Consider the following 20,183-nt stretch of genomic DNA (forward strand, 5'->3'; position numbering starts at 1 on the left):
ACAGTAAATGGTTCATGTCCAGAATTCACTGCCTGGAAGTGTGGTGGAGGCAGGTTCAATTGAGGCATTCAAGAAGACAAAGAATGAAGAAAATTACAGCACAGGAACAGACCCTTCGGCCCTCCAAGCCTGCACGACCATGCTGACCGACTTAACTAAAACCCCCTACCCTTCCGGGAACCATATCCCTCTATTCCCATTCTATTCATATATTTGTCAAGACGCCCCTTAAAAGTCACTACCGTATCTGCTTCCACTACCTCCCCCGGCAACGAGTTCCAGGCACCCTGTGTAAAAAATCTGCCTCGTACATCTCCTTTAATAGCAATAATACCACGAGGCCATTGCCTTCCTGTTTGCCATCGAGTCCCTTCGCCTTTAAAAGTTTATTTATTCGTCACAAGTAGGCTTTACATTAACATTGCAATGAAGTTACTGTGAAATTCCCCTTGTCGCCACACTATGGTGCCTGTTCGAGTCAATGCACCGATAACCAGCACGTCTTTCAGACTGTGGAAGGAAACCCGAGCACATGGAGGAAACCCACACACACACGGGGAGAAAGTGCAAACTCCACACAGGTAGTGACCCAAGCCGGGAATCGAACCTGGGTCTCTGGCCTTGTGAGGCAGTAGTGCTAACCACTGTACCACCGTGCCACCCCTTAAAGATATTTAGATGATTATTTGAATAGAAACAATGTGCAGGGGTATGGCACCAGTCATGATGCTCATTTGGAGAGCCAGTGCAGACACAATAGGCCGAATGCCTTCACTCTGCTCCATTGCAGAATTGTCAGGCAGAGGAACAGCGTCAAGCCATGATGCTCATTTGGAGAGCCAGTGTGGACACAATGGGCTGAATGGCCTTGTTCTGCTCTGTAATAATTCTGTGATACTGTTTCTTAAACCAGTAACAGTTGATGCAAGGTTAACATTCAGCTACGCATTATCCAAGTAATTTATTGACTGCTCCTGCGCTGAACACCTTAGCCTCCCACTAGTGATTGATGAGGTGCTTGAAACCAAAAGATGACCAAGTGTTTTGGATTTATTTGCATTGTTAACAAGACCTTAGGGTTAATATGAATGGTGTCCCAGCACAGAAAATTGCTGAAGTGAATTGAAATGACAGTAGATATGTCTAGTAACCTGACAGAAGCAGTAATAAGCATGTGCTGTCACGTTCCTTTACGGTGATGTTGTCCATCTGCTGTGCTTTCCAGACAGATCATTATTACTGACACATGATTATGATGAGTCTCAGTGCTGTGCGGTTTTTGATTAAAATCACTTCAGTAAATGGTTAAAAGAGCAGCTAACTGCATCTCAGGCATTTGAATCTGACCTCTGGACACATTCCATGGGCTTATGGCTTAATTATCCTCTTATTTCCCACAAAATTGATTATTGAAGGGCCTTTTTCATCTGCTTGACAAAGAAGTAAAGTGATCACACTGATATTAGCTAAGCTGCTTCTTACAGATAATGTGCCTTGTCCAGTTTTGTTAGGAGTTGGACTGTTTCCACACATTCTGTTTTCTGATCCTCCTCCTCTGCCGTGTTTTAGCTGATTGGCACTTGGCTCAGAATCCCATTCCTGAGCTCAGAGTCAGGCATTACAGTCCTGTATAATACACTTATAGAATCATGTAGTCGAAGGAGGCCATTCAGTCCATTGTTTCTGTGCCAGTTCATTGAAAGAGCTTTTCTATTAAACCCAATCCTGACTCTTTCCCAATCGCTTTGCAATTTTTTTTCTTTTCCAAGTATATATCCAAATCTATTTTTAGAAACATTTAATCTGTTTTCACCACCCCTTCATTCATTGAATTCTGGATAACTCACTGAGTAAAAAGATTTCTCCTTTCCCCAACCCATTGGTTTCTTTGCCAATTGTTTTAAGCTCCCTGCTTCTGGTTACTGACTCTCCTTCCAGTGGAAAGTTTCTTATTAATTTTATAGAACATAGAACAGTACAGCACAGTACAGGCCCTTCAGCCCTCGATGTTGTGCCGAGCTTTGTCCAAAACCAAGATCAAACTATCCCACTCCCTATCATCCTGGTGTGCTCCATGTGCCTATCCAATAACCGCTTGAAAGTTCCTAAAGTGTCCAACTCCACTATCACAGCAGGCAGTCCATTCCCCACTCCAACCACTCTCTGAGTAAAGAACCTACCTCGGACATCCCTCCTATATCTCCCACCATGAACCTTATAGTTATGCGCCCTAGTAACAGCTACATCCACCCGAGGAAATAGTCTCTGGACGTCCACTCTATCTATCCCCCTTATCATCTTATAAACCTCTATTAAGTCGCCTCTCATCCTCCGCTCTAAAGAGAAAAGCCCTAGCTCCCTCAACCTTTCCTCATAAGACCTACCCTCCAAACCAGACAGCACCATGGTAAATCTCCTTTGCACTCTTTCCAATGCTTCCACATCCTTCTTATAGTGAGGTGACCAGAACTGCGCACAATATTCCAAATGTGGTCTCACCAAGGTCCTGTACAGTTGCAGCATAACCCCACGGCTCTTAAACTCAAACCTTCTGTTAATAAACGCTAACACACTATAGGCCTTCTTCACGGCTCTATCCACTTGAGTGGCAACCTTCAGAGATCTGTGGATATGAACCCCAAGATCTCTCTTTTCCTCCACATTCCTCAGAACCCTACCGTTGACCCTGTAATCCACATTCAAATTTGTCCTACCAAAATGAATCACCTCGCACTTATCAGGGTTAAACTCCATCTGCCATTTTTCAGCCCAGCTCTGCATCCTATCAATGGCTCTTTGCAGCCTACAACAGCCCTCCACCTCATCCACTACTCCACCAATCTTGGTGTCATCAGCAAATTTACTGATCCACTCTTCAGCCCCCTCGTCCAAGTCATTGATAAAAATCACAAATAGTAGAGGACCAAGCACTGATCCCTGTGGTACACCACTGGTAACTGGTCTCCAGTCTGAAAATTTTCCATCCACCACCACCCTCTGTCTTCTATGAGATAGCCAGTTACTTATCCAATCGGCCAAATTTCCCTCTATCCCACACCTCCTTACTTTCTTCATGAGCCGACCATGGGGGACCTTATCAAACGCCTTACTAAAATCCATGTATATGACATCAACTGCTCTACCTTCATCAACACACTTAGTTACCTCCTCAAAGAATTCAATCAAATTTGTGAGGCAAGACTTACCTTTCACGAATCAGTGTTGACTATCCCGGATTAAGCTGCATCTTTCTAAATGGTCATAAATCCTATCCCTCAGGACCTTTTCCATTAACTTACCGACCACCGAAGTAAGACTAACCGGTCTATAATTGCCAGGGTCATTCCTATTTCCTTTCTTGAACAAAGGAACAATTTTCGCCACTCTCCAGTCCTCTGGCACTATCCCCGTGGACAGTGAGGACCCAAAGATCAAAGCCAAAGGCTCTGCAATCTCATCCCTTACCTCCCAAGGAATCCTAGGATATATCTCATCTGGCCCAGGGGACTTATCGACCCTCAGGTTTTTCAAAATCACTAATACATCTTCCCTCAGAACATCTACCTCCTCCAGCCTATCAGCCTGTATCACACTCTCATCCTCAAAAACATGGCCCCTCTCCTTGGTGAACACTGAAGAAAAGTATTCATTCATCGCCTCTCCTATCTCTTCTGACTCCATGCACAAGTTCCCACTACTGTCCTTGACCGGCCCTAACCTCACCCTGGTCATTCTTTTATTTCTCACATAAGAGTAAAAAGCCTTGGGGTTTTCCTTGATTCGACCCGCCAAGGACTTCTCATGCCCCCTCCTAGCTCTCCTGAGCCCTTTTTTTTAGCTCATTCCTTGTTAACTTGTAACCCTCAATCGACCCAACTGAACCTTGTTTTCTCATCCTTACATATGCTTCCTTTTTCTTCTTGACAAGACATTCAACCTCTTTTGTGAACCATGGTTCCCTCACTCAGCCATTTCCTCCCTGCCTGACAGGGACATGCCTATCAAGGACACGCAGTATTTGTTCCTTGAACAAGCTCCACTTTTCATTTGTGCCTTTCCCTGACAGTTTCTGTTCCCATCTTATGCTCCATAATTCTTGCCTAATCACATCATAATTACCCCTCCCCCAATTATAAACCTTGCCCTGCCATGTGGCCCTATCCCTCTCCATTGCAATAATGAAAGACACCGAATTATGGTCACTATCTCCAAAGTGCTCTCCCACAACCAAATCTAACACTTGGCCCGGTTCATTACCCAGTACCAAATCCAATGTGGCCCCACCTCTTGTCGGTCTATCCACATATTGTGTCAGAAAACCCTCCTGCACACACTGCACAAAAACTGCCCCATCCGAACTATTCAACCTATAAAGGTTCCAATCAATATTTGGAAAGTTAAAGTCACCCATGACAACTATCCTGCGATCTCCACGCCTATCCATAATCTGCTTTGCAATTTCTTCCTCCACATCTCTATTACTATTTGGGGGCCTATAGAAAACCCCCGACAACGTGACCGCTCCTTTCCTATTTCTAACTTCAGCCCATATTACCTCAGTCGGCAGATTCCCCTCGAACTGCCTTTCTGCAGCCATTAAACTATCCTTGATTAACAATGCTACTCCTCCACCTCTTTTATCACCTTCTCTACTCTTACTGAAACATCTATACCCCGGAACTTCCAACAACCATTCCTGTCCCTGTTCTAACCATGTCTCCGTGTTGGCCACAACACCGTAGTCCCAAGTACCAATCCACGCTCCAAGTTCACCTACCTTATTCCGGATGCTCCTTGCATTGAAGTAGACACACTTCAACCCACCTTCCTGTCTGCTGGTACACTCCTGCGATCTCGATACCTTCCTCAGTACCTCACTACACTCAACATTGGCTTCTGGACTACAGCTCCTTTTCCCATTCCCCTGACAAATTAGTTTAAACCCCCCCGAAGAGCCGTAGCAAATTTCCCTCCCAGGATATTGGTGCCCCTCTGGTTCAGGTGCAACCCGTCCTGTTTGTACAGGTCCCACCTTCCCCAGAATGTGTTCCAATTATCCATGTAACTGAAATCCTCTCTCCTACACCATCCTTGCAGCCACGTGTTTATCTGCACTCTCTCCCTGTTCCTCAACTCGCTATCACGTGGCACCGGCAACAAACCAGAGATGACAACATGGTTTGTCTTGGCTCTCAGCTTCCACCCTAGCTCCCTAAATTCCTGTTTTAAATCCCCGTCCCTTCTCTTACCTATGTCGTTGGTACCGATGTGTACCACGACCTGTGACTGTTCCCCCTCCCCCTTAAGGATCCTGAAAACACGGTCCGAGACGTCACGGACCCTGGCACCCAGGAGGCAACATACCATCCGTGAGTCTCTTTCGCTGCCACAGAACCTCCTATCTATCCCTCTAACTGACAAGTCCCCAATGACTATTGCTCTCCTGCTCTCCCCCTTTCCCTTCTGAGCCACAGGGACGGACTCAGTACTGGAGATCTGGTCACTGTGGCTTACCACTGGTAGGTCGTCCCCCTCAACTGTATCTAAAGCGGTATACTTGTTGCCGATGGGAACGACCACAGGGGATCCCTGCACTGACTGTTTCCTCCCAGCCCCTCTCACCGTCACCCATCTATCTTCATTCCTCGGAGTAACTACATCCCTGAAGCTTCTATCTATGTACTCCTCTGCCTCCCGAATGATCCGAAGTTCATCCAGCTCCAGCTCCAGCTCCAGTTCCCTAACGTGGTTTTTGAGGAGCTGCAGATGGGTGCACTTCCCACAGGTGAAATCAGCAGGGACACTGACGGTGTCCCTCGCCTCAAACATTCTGCAGGAGGAACATTGCACTGCCCACTTCCATCCCCTCTCGATAACTTGCTGATACAACAAGAAAAAGAAAGAAAGAGCTTACCTGCTCTCACTCTGGGTCTTTTTTTTAGGTTAGAGGAGGGGGGAGGGTGGGAAACTCTTGACGTGTAGTGTCTCGGGTTTCCTCACCGTTCAGATTTATTGGGTACAACAAAATTACCCAGGTCTCCCCACGGCTGACTTCCGGTTTCCTGCTGCTTTTTGAAAAAAAGCTCCAAAACAAAAGGTAGTTATGTGGGAAACTTTTTTGAGACACTTACCGTGAAGCATCATCTGTGCTCTGGGCAACACTTTTTGGTCATGTCATTAATTTCTAAGGAACGGAAGCTGCCCAGAAATAGTCATGGTGAGGGTTACATAGTTACCTTTCGGAGCTGGCCTCAAATCGTTCTAAGACTGATGGATGAAAGATTTGTCCCTCAGTCAGCTAAAGTACCTTTAACCTTAGTCTTAACATGGATCTATCAAGCCAAAGAGTGAAATATCAATTTGTACATTGTCACAGTTTGAGTTCTATCGCCCCCAATATAGATACAATAAGGCCATATTGACTGTCCAGAACAGGTTCATGAGAAGCTGGTTATGAGGAGATGATTGAGATATTGGAACTATTTCTATTGAAGCAGAGAAGGCAAAGAAGACATTTAAGGCATTTTGAAGCATAACGGATTTGGGTCTGCTAAAGAGCCCTGAGAAGCTTCAGTGGCGACATCACTGCCTTAAGCAGTTTGAGCACCTTATGATTATAGGAACTGGCTCACATTCCTCTTTATCTTCTTGCATTTAACACAGCGGATTTTCACAGAACAGAAACAGTTGTGCAGAGCAACAATGTTCAAGAATAGAAGTAACCTATATCGGTCATTAACTGTGAAAAGCTTTGTTCTGTTTTTGTAGTATATTTTCTCTCCCCCTGTCCCAACACGGTCTGTCTCCAAGCCTCAAGACAGGCCCTGCCAATTTTGACCCTGTGGTAACAATGTGCTGGCACTGGAAAGTTTGTTTTGAAAGGCAGCTCCATTTTCCAACCCTGCAAAAATAAACGTGAAATCATACAAATAAATGTTTTACTGTAAAATAGTTTTTACTGTATCTGAAGAGGAGGAAAAAGAGAGCAGTCATGTGCCAAAGAAAGGAAGCTGAATCAACAGAGTCAGGACATGTGTGAAAACAAATTGTGGATTCCATGTGATTGAAACCTTGTTTGGAATGAGACCTTCATCAAAAACTGGAGAGATCGAAATAGACTTCTTCCTCTCCGCTTGGATCCAGGCTCTCACTGTGGCAATCTGCAGTAATATCTAACAGAGGAAAGAATATGAACATTAATGTTAAATGCATTTTTGCAGCAGCCCCTTCTCCACATTCTTCACCCCAGCCTCAGCTTCATTTACATAGCAACTGATAAATTGTGGATAAAATTATAGCGGATGCTGAAATCTGACACCAAAAGAGAAAATGCTGGAAAATCTCAGCAGGTCTGGCAGCATCTGTAAGGAGAGAAAATAGCTGATGTTTCGAGTCCAGATGACCCTTTGACATAGAGTTTGAGCTTTGACAAAGGCTCTGAGTCCAGGTGACCCTTTGAGACAACGGGTCACTACCACAAAGAGTCATCTGGACTCGAAACGTCAGCTCTTTTCTCTCCTTATAGATGCTGCCAGACTGCTGAGATTTTCCAGCATTTTCTCTTTTGGGAACTGATAAATTGTTCCTGCTCTGTGGGGTGTTGTTGATGTTGCTAACCTTTCATAAGAAGAAATGCAGTGCCTTGCAGCCAGATACTTGCTTGTGTTGCAGGATGAACTCATACTAAATCTGTCAGTTTGAAAGTGTGTATCTTATGAATTTGAGCTCGGCCATTCAAAAAGTGCCTTGATTGCATTCATTACAAGGAATCCAGTCTTCATTGCTCCCGGACACATGTGTTGTTAGTTATTGTGCAGGAGGTATAATCGTTATCATTTCATAGTTTGCACTGTAGGAATCATCCTTAACCAGCTCCATACCACTGGTGAATGTGGAAGGCATTTTTATAGGAAAATTGTTATTGGGCCAGGTTTTTCCGTAACACGGTATATAATGCCATCTGCACCTGCACCCTTCAGCTCTAAACAATTTCTGCGCATAAAACTGCTGGAAGTGTGAAGCTGGTAACATCACAGTGAGATACAGGGTATCTCCCTAACCAATCAGATTGAAGGAATGTGAAATAAACAGGGCAGGGACTGAGAAGGAAATGTAAATTGGAGTGTAGGTGAATTCATATCAAACAAGAAAGATAATTAGAGGGGGAAAGATTGGATTAAGTAAAAGGAGACAGAAAGGAAAAGAAAAAATAAATTAAAATTTGGCATTTTAGTATCTCCTTGAAAAAATTCAAAACCTGAAGGTGAAACTTCAAACTTACAACAGTAAATTTTCAGTGTAAGCGAGGTTGATTGGCAATCATTAACAATGGTCACGTTTAATGACAAGACTTAACTTTCTGCAGTAAATAAAGCAAGTTTCTCAAAGCATGACAGAGGGACTAAGGATGCGATGCCACTTTCATGAAACTAATCATGGAGTAGAGCAACTCAAGGCAGCAACTTTTGAATAACTGTGTTTACTGTGCTGCTGTACCATTTTCCCATAAATAACTGCACTGTTATTTTTACAGAAAATTCTGGCCCAACACTCGAATACCAACCCTGGCTCTCCCTTGGTAGCAGTCTCACCTCTGAGTCTGGAATTTGTGGTTTCCATTTCAGAGATTGGAGCACATAATCTAGACGAACACTCCAGTGCAGTATTCCAGGAGTGATGCAATGTTGGAGGTGCCATCTTTCAGAGAAGATGTCAAATCAATGCTTCATCTGCTCTCTTAGATGGTCCTACAAGATCTCACAGCAGTATTTGAAGAAGTTTTTCTGGTGCCTTGGCCATGTGATGTGGCCCATTACTGTGTTTTCAAGCAATTTTTGTGCTTGTGGCCAAAATTTATTGTTTCAGTTAAGAGTGAAATGGTGGCTATTAACACATAGAGTCATACAGCGCAGCGAAGGCCCACGACCCATCAAGTCTGCACTGCCAACAACTACCACTAAAGGTGCGATAATCCCATTTTCCTGCACTTGTCCCATATCTTTGAATATTATAATATTTCAAGTGCTTATCCAAATTTTTTTTTTAAAGGTTGTAAGGTTTCCAGCCTTGACTACCTTCCCAGGCAGTGCATTCCAGATTCCCACAACCCTCTAAGTGATTTTTTGTTCTCCAATTCCCTCTGAATCTCCTGCCCCTTACTCTAAAATAGTTTCCTGCAGAAGTCACATCAGACTGGGCCTCCAAGCAGTCAACTTGAGAATAGCAAACGGGAGAGGTTGCCATCCTTTATTCTTTATCTAGCGCTTAGCCAAAAGAGTTGTGCAGTCCACAGTCCCACAGTCCAAAGATGTGCGGGTTAGGTTGATTGGCCAAGGTTAAAAATTGCCCCTTAGAGTCCTGAGATGCGGGGATTAGCGGGTAAATATGTGGGGGTAGGGCCTGGGTGGGATTGTGGTCGGTGCAGACTCGATGGGCCGAATGGCCTCCTTCTGCACTGTAAGGTTTCTATGATTTCTATGAAGTACCCCAAGTCCCTTTGTGTTGCAGTTTTCTGCAGTTTTTCTCCATTTAAATAATACTCTTCTTTTGTTCTTCCTTCCAAAATGAACAACTTCACATTTTCCCACATTATACTCCCATTTGTCAAATTTTTGCCCACTTACTTAACCTATCAATATCCCTTTGTAACATGGTTAATGCGAGGCTCACTGAGCCAGCTGAGTTTTCTTCTGTCCACCTCATTTTGAACCCAGTTTTGTGTGACTGTGGACAATATGTGTCACACAAACAGGAGAAACATTCAGCTCATCGAGCCTGATCCACAAGCAATTTGATTAGAGAAAGCATCAAAGTGCAATCCAATCATCACCAAACATTCAGCCTTGGCTGAATTTTGCTTTGTAATGATTGTATCCCCATCACCTACCAAGGCAGCATAAAGCAGGGAGCTGGCAAAGCTGGATGGCAAGTCCTCACTTTTGCTTTTATAATCAATATCTGTGTTTTTTTCCAGGTGGAAGGGATACTGCCGGACTAGGTGGGAAGGGTGGTCCCTACCGTTTGGATGCAGGGCACAAGGTGTATCAGGTGTCTCAGGCTGAAAAGGATGCAGTGCCAGAGGAAGTGAGAAGAGCTGCAAGAGAGATGGCTGAGAAAGCATTCAAGGAAAGGTGCGTGCACTGAACTTACTGTCATAACTGCACTGCGGGTTTTTATTCTTCCATCCACAAAACATGAAGGTGATAAACGCATCAAGTGCGCATCTTCAGCCTGACAACAGCTGCAATTTCAAGGAAAGTTGGCCTGTTGAATAGCAAATCCAGCATAAGGCCACAGGACACAGCTGTTTCCATTTGCCTGTCAGAACAATTTGTGGGACCATTGGGAATGAACGGGAGTGAGGGGGAACAAAGAAGGTAGTGAACACATAGAGGGGAGGAAGGAAGAAGGAGGCAGAGAGGAAGAGAAAAGGATAAGGGAGGGAAAAGGAGGAATTTTGTGAGCTAAAAATGAGTTATTCGGCGCAGACTTCCATGCCTCTTAATAAAATGTAGATAAACCCATACTAGGAATCATAAATATAAGATTGTCACTAATAAATCCAGTTGGAAATTAAGGAGAAAAGTTCTTTACCCAGAGGGTGGTGCGAATGTGGAACTTGCTGCTCGGGGGAGTCATTGGATTGATTAGTATTTAAGGGGAATCTAGATAAACACATTGATGAAGTAAAGTGAGAAAAGTTCATGTGGATCATAAGCACCAACATGGACTGTCGAGCTAACTGGCCTGTTTCTGTGTTGGAAAGTTGATAGAATATGCAATAACCCTCTATTTTAACAAACACCCCTTTATTTCAAATACCTTTCAGTTTCTCACATTTTTGCACAACTCTTTTGGCTAAGCGCTAGATAAAGAATAAAGGATGGCAACCTCTCCCGTTTGCTATTCTCAAGTTGACTGCTTGGAGGCCCAGTCTGATGTGACTCTGTAGTCCTACCTCTCACCAACACCCCCCATCCCTTTGTGATAGTGTGACCAGATTGAGATGTTTCCATATAGAATGAACGGCATGGTGGCACAGTGGTTAGCACTATTGCCTCACAGCGCCATGGACCTGGGTTCGATTCCCAGCTTGGGTCTCTGTCTGCGTGGAATTTGCACATTCTCCCTGTGTCTGCGTGGGTTTCCTCCGGTTCCCTCCCACAGTCCAAAGATGTGCAGGTTAGGTGGATTGATCACGCTAAATTGCCCCTTAGTGTCAGGAGGACTAGCTAGGGTAAATGCATGGTGTTATGGGAATACGGCCTGGGTGGGATTGTGGTCAGCGCAGAATCGACGGGTCGAATGGCCTCCTTCTGCACTGTAGGATTCTGTGAATCCTCAAAAGGAGTACTTACATGTTGTCTTACTTTGTCCTATGAAGGAGCTCATTTGAATCCAATTCTACATGAAGTAAGAAAGAACTTGCATTTGAATAATACCTCCCAAAAGCTCAGGATGTCCCACAATGCTTGACAGCCAATGGAGTATGTTGACAGTGAAAAGTAACCTCTCCGTTAGGGAGAGAGAGAGAGAATTGATTAGATAAAACTTGAGGGGAGGGGGCACTCTGCAAAAGTGGGGCAAGACGAGGAGGCAGATCTCCAGGAACTGCCACAGCTGGAACAGAGATTGGTGTCATTCTGCATCATGCACTAGCCATCTAGCCAACTGGGTTAACCCCACCACTTTTTATTGTAATGTGGGAAACATTGTCATTGACAGACAGCACAAACCGCAATGTGATAATGGAAAGGCTTCCTATTTTTAAGCGATGTCAGTTGAGCGATAGACATGGACCTGTGTACAGGTGAAAAGAGCTCCCTTGCCCTTCTCTGAACTAATGTTCTGGGATCTTTGATGTCCACCTGAGAAGGTAGATGGGGTCTAGTTGTTGTCTCTTCTGAAAGAGTGCATGTCAGACCCTCAGCACTGCACTGGGAACATCAGCCTGGAGTTTTTTACTCAGGTTTCCAGAATTGCACCTGACCCCACAACCTCTGACTGAGGAGAGATTGCCGTCTGTGAGGGACAGCTCGGTGGATAGGATATTGGTATGTAGATAGGCTGGAAAATTGGGCGGGGATCCTGGATTCAGGATTCAATCCTGGACCGGGGAGCGGCGCGGGCTTGGAGGGCCGAAGGGCCTATTCCTGTGCTGTATTGTTCTTTGTTCTTTGTTCTACACGGCGGTCACGACAAAATGAAGAACGATGGAACAACCTTCACACATTTCAGAAATTCTACTGTTATTCATGGCGTGGGGAACAGGTCAGTGTTGCCTTTTGATACAACACTGCAAGGGACAAAGAACCATCTATTTTCTTTCTCAACCCTGCCCCATCAAGTTTTACTCTTGCAATGTCTGCCACCAAGGGTTTCCTCCTTTATATTACCGATATGTGATCCCTTAAACAGCTGCTAGACCCACTCACTGTTAACGCCAAACCTGAACACAAGATTGTCACCATTCCAAACTGACTCGAACCCTATCGATCAGCAGCTTTGTCCGCCAGAGACTTAGTGTCTGCCCCCTTATTCTACTTGTCCAACCACGATAAATCTACCCCAATACGAAAGCAAAATGCTGCAAGCGCTGGAATTCTGAAATAAAAACAGAAGATGCTGGGTATACTCAGGCCGCACCTGTGGAGATAGTTAACAGTTTAAGTCAATGAACTTGCATCAGAAGTGGCCAGAGTGTAGGAAAAACACCAAGCAAAATGAAAAGACAAGTAAGCTCCTTTCTGGCACAAACAACTCTGGGTACAGGATTTCCGAAAGCATTTGGCCACAAATAGTTCTCGTTGGAAATGGCCAATTTCAAAAGCACGAACAAACCATTCTTTGTCATTGCACAAAATTCATCCAATTTCTTGTCAACGTCAACACATCTCTTCTTTTGGGATTTTCTGTTAATTGTTCGACTGCCTGAAGGGAGCCATTTACTAAATGTTCGCTGAATCATGAACGAGGAAAGCCTCCATTTAAAACACTCAAAAAGTATTGATTACTATTAAAACATCTAACAAGCTGTAAGACAAAAGGAGTGAGCATTGAACAGTGCGAGAAATGTAGGCAGTCTATTCTGAGTGTGAGTTTTGAAAAGACCATTTAGAGTTTGTTCATTGTGTTGAAATCAAAGCAGCTTCTGTTTCATTTTCCAGAACTGATAGTAATTCATGTCAGTGAATGCTGTCAGCTGCAGGATAATTCTCACTTTATCACGGAAACACTTCACAACTGTCCAATCTTTGCAGTGAGAATGATGGACTAATGGTCAACTTGACCTGCTGTAACCTTGCACATTAGTGCCTGATTCAACATCGCTAACGTTGTTTCAATTATACTAATTACAAACTGGTTCTTTTCCCAGATTCTGGGAGACACGATGAGTGCACCCGTTCAACACTTAAACACACTACATCCTTTTAATACTCAAACATGCTATACCCCTTTTGAATTCAAACACGCTACGAGCCTTTAATACTCAAACACCCTACACCCCTTTAATAATCAAACACGCTACACCCCTTTAATACTCAAACACGCTAACCCCTTTAATAATCAAAGACACTACATCCCTTTAATATTCAAACACACTACACGCGTTTAATACTCAGACCCGTTATACCCTGAACATACTCAAACACAATATACCCCTTTAATGCTCAAACCCGCTACACCCCTTTAATACTCAAACACGCTACACCCCTTTAATACTCAAACACGCTATACCCCTTTAATCCTCAAGCACATTACACCTCTTTAATACTCAAACCTGCTACACCCCCTTAATACTCAAACACACCGTACCCCTTTAATACTCAAACCCAATATATCTTTTTAATACTCAAACTTGCTACACCCCTTTTATACTCAAACATACTACACCTCTTTAATTCTCAAACATGCTAAGCAGCTTTAATACTGAAACACAGTACACTCCTTTAATACTCAAACACACTACACCCCTTTAATTCTCAAATATACTTCTGGTACATTCATTGTACCTCTTCAATCTGTCAGATACACTGTGTGTACCTCTTCACTGTTCACACTGCTATTCTCGGTTAACAGCACTTCAGCTCCGGACATTCCTGCTCTCGGGCTAATATCGAAAATGGGTCATTCAGTAAAAAGTGATTATAACAGTAACATAAATCCCTCAGTTGAGCTTTGAATTGAACAAGGGTTGGTTCTGTGGCGCAGCAGTGTGTTGAGTCTGAGAGCAAATGCTTCAGAGTGATCTAGCTACAGTTATGGAAGTTAAAATACACGTTTTTTTCTCCTTTGGGCAATAGTGGGGAACATGTTGGATTAACATGTTGAACCTGTTAACCGATGTCATGAACACTTCTTCCATGGCCAACATGTCCTGGAGTGGGACTTGAATCTGGAGCAACCGGCTCAGAGGTAGAGGGATTTGACTCAGTCTCTCTATGAGTCATTGAATTCTTTACAACTCCCAGCAGCACTACTTTTCCAACTCCAAATTCCAATTTCATTGAGATTGGTAGTTTTCATTAGGCAAGAATGTTGAAAGATATGGAGCAAAGCTGGATAAATGGAATTGAGCGCTGAAAACCTCTGTTCTCATTCGTGGCTCCGGTGATTCTCCGGTGCTACTGAAAGTGAATGGAATTTTGGCTGAAACGTTGTTGTTTTCACTTGCAGCGGGGTGGGCACGAACGTGATCAGGGAATCCTACCAGAGGTGCACATGATCTGTGACCTACATGGATAGCAGAACAGGCTCAAGGGGCTGAATGGCATACAAAGTTACAATACTGCTTGTTACACATAGATGTCGACAACTCATAAAAGCAGAATTGAGCTCCGGAGTCTGCTCAGAATTAGGTGTGCTTCTGCCTCCATGATTAGACGGCAACTTAACTCACGTCATTCTTTAGTAAGAGTCAAATATCGAGTAAGTTACCGGAATCAGAATTTTAATACAGTAATGAATTGAAACAGGTCCAAAGCTTTACCAAACTTTACATTTCCTTTCTGTTTCTTTAGTACTTAAGACAAATTTGTACCTGAGAATCCCCAGCCAATGTTCTCCCTTGTTTCGACTGCAGGTTAAAGGAAATTCACATGAGTGAATATGATGCTGCGACATACGAGAGGTTTTCAGGGGCCATACGGAGACAAGTCCAATCAATACGGGTTATTCTCGACAGCTTGCAGGTAAAACCAAACTTAACGTTTTACATAAAATGGAATAGACATGATAGGATATTAAGGTTTGTGGGGAGTGAGGGGAGAGAGGGATGGGATATTTAAGGGGTTGAGGAGAGGGGGATTAGACTGGGTGGAATATTAAAGGATGCGGAGAGTGTGGGATTAATTGAGTGGGATAATAAAGTGTAGAGGGAGTGAAGGGAGAGGAGGATTAGACTGGGAGGGATATTAAAGAGCGCGGGGAATGAGGGAAGAACGTGATTAGAGTCGGTCTTTTCCCGGTGCCTGCGTGGGTTTCCTCCGGTGCTTTGGTTTCCTCCCACAGTCCAAAGATGTGTAGGTTACATGGAATGGCCATGCTAAATTGACCCTCGTGTCCAAAGATGTGTAGGTTAGGTGGATTAGCTATGGTAAATGACAGGGTGGGCGGGGAGGCGCCTGGGTAAGATCCTCTTTTGGAGAGTCAGTGCAGACTCAATGCACCGAATGACCTCTTTTTGCACAGTAGGGGTTCTTTAGTTCTATGGTTCTCAGAGGGACAGCGTTTGTCTCCAAAGCACCTTCACCCATTCCAACTTCACTTTCAATAAACTTGGCACCAGCCTTCAAGTGAAGGCTTGGGAATGGGTCATTGATCTGCAGCTGCACGTTGCTGGAAGGGGCAGCCCTCACTCTCCATGCACAATCTGGTGTGGGAGAAATCAATTGCCATGGTAAATTGCTCCTTAGTGTCCCGAGATGTTTAGGTAAGGGGGATTAGCAGGATAAATATATGGGGTTATGGGGATAGAGCCTTGGTAAGATGCTCTGTCAGAGAGTCAGTGTTAACTTGATGAGCTGACTGGCCTCCTTCTGCACTGTAAGGATTCTATTGGGAAAGGGAAATTAGTACAAAGCCTAGAGCAGATGGAGAGGCATCAAGTCCCTGAACATATGCTTTTCCTACCATTATTTGCATGCTTCATGCTTGCGGAATCTGTGGGCTCATATTCCAAGTCTCCTCTTGTTTCAGTGGTTGTTTTTCAGTCCCTGGAGAGAGTGAGGAGCTAAAGGGTTCAAGCTGTGATGTTTTACATCAGTGCCTTGTTTAAGAAAATGCACAGCACACTTTCAAAGTGTTCTCATCATTGAATAAGAGTGCAGAAGTTGTCAGATCAAACAGGCAGCTGGGTGTCTATATATTATTAGCGTGCAGAAAAATATATAGGCTGGGTAATTGTACTGAAGTCAGCATTAATGATGAGTGTTTTGAAGCTGAGGAGGTAAATGGTAGGACAAAACTTAATGTTCGTACAGTCAGGTGATGAAAAGTAATTATTGAACAGAAAGTGCCTTGAGGCTGGAGGGACCACCAGCTCTGGACTGAGAGCAATGTGCAGCTGGCAAATAATCACCAACTGGGACTCCAGTTAATGGTGAATCTGTCATCTCTTGAAACGCTTGCCATCCCACCCTACCTGCCTCACAACATTATGGCACTCAGCAACTTCCAACATGAGGAGCGAGCTCACCCGTCATGATTTTAATTTAAAGCAGTGACTCAGATTGTTAAAGTTTGTGAGAGTGCTACTTCCTTGTCACAATTCTTTCCCACTTCTTTCCCAATTCTTTCTCCTCCTCCTCCTACTCCACTCGATGTAATCCTGAGTACAGTCAGCTGCAACCAATTTCCATTAAGGAGCATAGCACATGAGAGGTTACTCTGGGTTACGAGTCTGTGACTGCTATGTCTCTGTTTAAATTGTTTCCATAGCACTGTTGATCACTAGAGCAACGATAATGACTGACAACAAATTACAAATGTTATTTTTATTCTGAGCAAGATGAGTAAAACATCAGCAGACAATTCCGTTTAATATCCAGTGTCATTAGCAAGTTATATCCCAACACATGTCGCCAATCCAGTTAAGCTGAAAAATGATAGCTCACAGACCCTTCTAACCCTTCATATCTGGCCTTAATGTGATGAACCTCTAGTGTCAACTTCTAAATCCTTTGTTCTGCCATAGAATTTGCAGCAAAGGAGGAGGCCACAAAGCCATCAAGCCCGTAGCAGGACTGGCTCATTAATTGGAGTTATGTTATATAGTCCAGTTCCAATTCCCACCCTTTCTTCATGTCCTTTTATATTCTTACTTTTCAAATACTTATCCAATTCACTTCAGGTCCCTGGTTCCCATTTTGCTGTTGGATGACACTGCTGGTGAACCTCCTTTACCTCTTCTCAAGGAGTCTTATTTGGTCATGCAGCAAATTACATGTAAATATTAAATGGTTACGGGTCAGAAGCGAAGCGACCACTATCGAAATCAGCCTTCAGACCCATGCCTAGATATTGTCAAGAAGGAAAGGGTGGGGTTTTCAGGCCATGCACGCCCCAAGACTGGAAATTCCCACCCAAGGTCAAAGGATCTTTAAATAGTCTTCGAAATTTTCTTTCTTGCCCGCTACAATTTCTGCGGGGGGCATGGCAGGAAAATTCCACCCAAAACTGGACTTGCATTTATATAGCCCCATTTCATAGCCTTAGAATGCCCCACTTTGCAGGCAATTAGGTACTTTTGAAATGTAGTCATTGTTGTAGGATAGGAAACTAAGTAACCAACTTGTACACAGCAAACTCCCACAAACAGCTATATGATAATCAGGTTTTTTTATATCCACCTCAAGTTAAAATTGCACCTGAAAGACTGAGGCCGAAAACCTACCACCCGGAACGGGAACCTCTGTTGGCCTCGTGCAGGATTTTACAATCTTGCCCGAGCGAGACCATAAAATCCTGCCCTATATCTCCAATAGTACAGCACTGCTTCAGTACTGCACTGCAAGTGTAGGCGTAGACCTTGTACTCAGGTTTCTGGTGTGTAACATGAACCCACATTTTGCTGACTTGAAGGTGAGAGTGCCCCCCACTGAGCCATAATGTCACACTGCTTGAACACAAGCTCCATATTACAAGGAGCACTGCCCAAGGAAATATGTTCTTTTTATTAAAGTCAATTTTATTCCATTGAAGACTGCTAGCCTTCCCATATGCAAATTACTGCTGACGCTCCTGAAGGAAGGTGCTTGAGAAATAACCATGACTAACCCGGTCTGGGGCCGTTCTCAGTTCAGCTGATGATCATAGAATAGAATCTCTACAGTGCAGAAGGAGGCCATTCAGACCATCGAGTCTACGCCAACGACAATCTTACCCAGGCCCTATTCCCGTAGCCCCACATATTTACCCCACTAATCCCCCTGACACTAGGGTCAATTTAGCATGACCAATCAACCTAACCCACACATCTTTGGACTGTGGGAGGAAAGCAGAGCATCCGGAGGAAACCCACGCAAACATGGGGAGAACGTGCAAACTCCACACACACAGTCACCCGAGGCCGGAATTGAACCCGGGTCCCTGGCACTGTGATGCAGTAGTGCTAACCTCTGTGCTACCGTGTTGTCGATGCAACTTGTAAGGTTGTATTAAATCACCAGAATAACATAAAAATGTGGAAATCACAACTTGCATTTATGTAGTACCTTATATAGGGCAGCATAGCGGTTAACACTATGACACGGCTGATGAATGTCCTTTACCTCTTCTCAAGGATTCTCTACCTGACCGTGCAGAAAATTACAGCCTCACAGCACCAGGGACCTGGGTTCAATTCCAGCCTCGGGTGACTGTCTGTGTGGAGTTTGCACATTCTCCCCATGTCTGCATGGGTTTCCTCCAGGTGCTCCGGTTCCCTCCCACACTCCGAAGATGTGTGGGTTAGGTTGATTGGCCATGCTAAATTGTCCCTTGGTGCCAGGGGGATTAACAGGGTAAATACTTGGGATTGCGGGGATAGGACCTGAGTGGGATTGTTGTCGGTGCAGGCTCAATTCTTAATAGTTGTAAAACATCCCAAGTGTGGTGACACTGTGCTATTGGTATATTTTTTGTTTCTGTAGAGTGTTTGAGATTCAGTATTTTGTTTCTCAAAGCAGTTGGTATGTTTAGAGTGAATGCAGCAGATGCTGGAAAGTAGGATCATTACTAATTTCAGGCCTGTAATGTTTACTTAGAATGAAGCTAATTGCTTTTTGTTTATAAATGGGAAAGGGTGTTTTTGATTAAAGTAATGGAAGGTGAGTTAGGTATATAGGGTCATATAGGCATATGATGTTAGAAGTGGGAGGAGCTAGTTTTATCGCAGAGTAAACAGTTTTTCACATGTTTAGTGTTGGCGAGGGCTGCTTAAAGAAGGAAAGCTTCTCTCTCTCTCTCGCGCGCTCTCTCTCTGAAAAGTCTCTCAGAACCTTCATACAACAATTTAAAACAAGTATACCTGAGTTTGCTAACTGTATTTAAAGTGGGGTTTAAGTCTGTAGAAAGACTGTTGCTTACTTGGAACTGAAATAGTGATAACTTAGAAATGAAGAGTTTCTTTTCGTGTTTAAAGATTGTTCAACAGTTCAGAGTTAAACTGCTTCATTTTGTTAGCATTATACTTAAACTGTATTATAAATAAAGCTTGTTTTGATAAAAGATCCCTAATTTATCAGTGGAATTACTCCTAGAGTGAAGCATCTTTTCCTCACATTTATGCCAAAATAGGAAAATTGTTGGGGTCTAGCCTGGCTTCATAATATACCTTGGGGTTTGGGTCCAGGATCCTAACACAAGACACTGAATTCTAAGATGAAATTTCACATTGACCCACATCAGGAGATATTAGGGCAGAAGGCCAGAAATTTGGTCAATGAAATAGGTTTTAGGCAGTATCATAACTGAGGAGAGGAAGATGGAGAGGTTTAGGGAGGTCCCAGACTGTTGAGGATTCGGCTGCCAACAGCGGAGCAAGAAAAGCCAGGATGCGTAAAATGCCAGAATTGGAGGAACGCAGAAATCTCAGAGGGTTGTAGGATTAAAGGAAATTACAGAGATAGGGGAAGGGGCGAGACCATGGAGAGGTTTGAAAACAAGGATGAGAATTTTAAAATCAAGGCAATGCCAGGCCGGGT

The 20,183-nt window shown here is 43.9% G+C and overlaps 1 protein-coding gene across 1 annotated transcript in view; it reads left to right on the forward strand.

Moving 5' to 3' along the window:
• The window catches only part of vwa8 (von Willebrand factor A domain containing 8), a 375,899-nt gene that overhangs the window by 324,545 nt on the left and 31,171 nt on the right, over positions 1 to 20,183 (forward strand). The window contains exons 39-40 of the mRNA XM_078232307.1: positions 9,974 to 10,130; positions 15,083 to 15,191. Coding sequence (XP_078088433.1) covers positions 9,974 to 10,130; positions 15,083 to 15,191 — 266 coding nt within the window. The remainder of the gene's footprint in view (positions 1 to 9,973; positions 10,131 to 15,082; positions 15,192 to 20,183) is intronic.

Source organism: Mustelus asterias, chromosome 17 (genome assembly GCF_964213995.1).
Source record: "Mustelus asterias chromosome 17, sMusAst1.hap1.1, whole genome shotgun sequence".
NCBI lineage: Eukaryota > Metazoa > Chordata > Chondrichthyes > Carcharhiniformes > Triakidae > Mustelus > Mustelus asterias.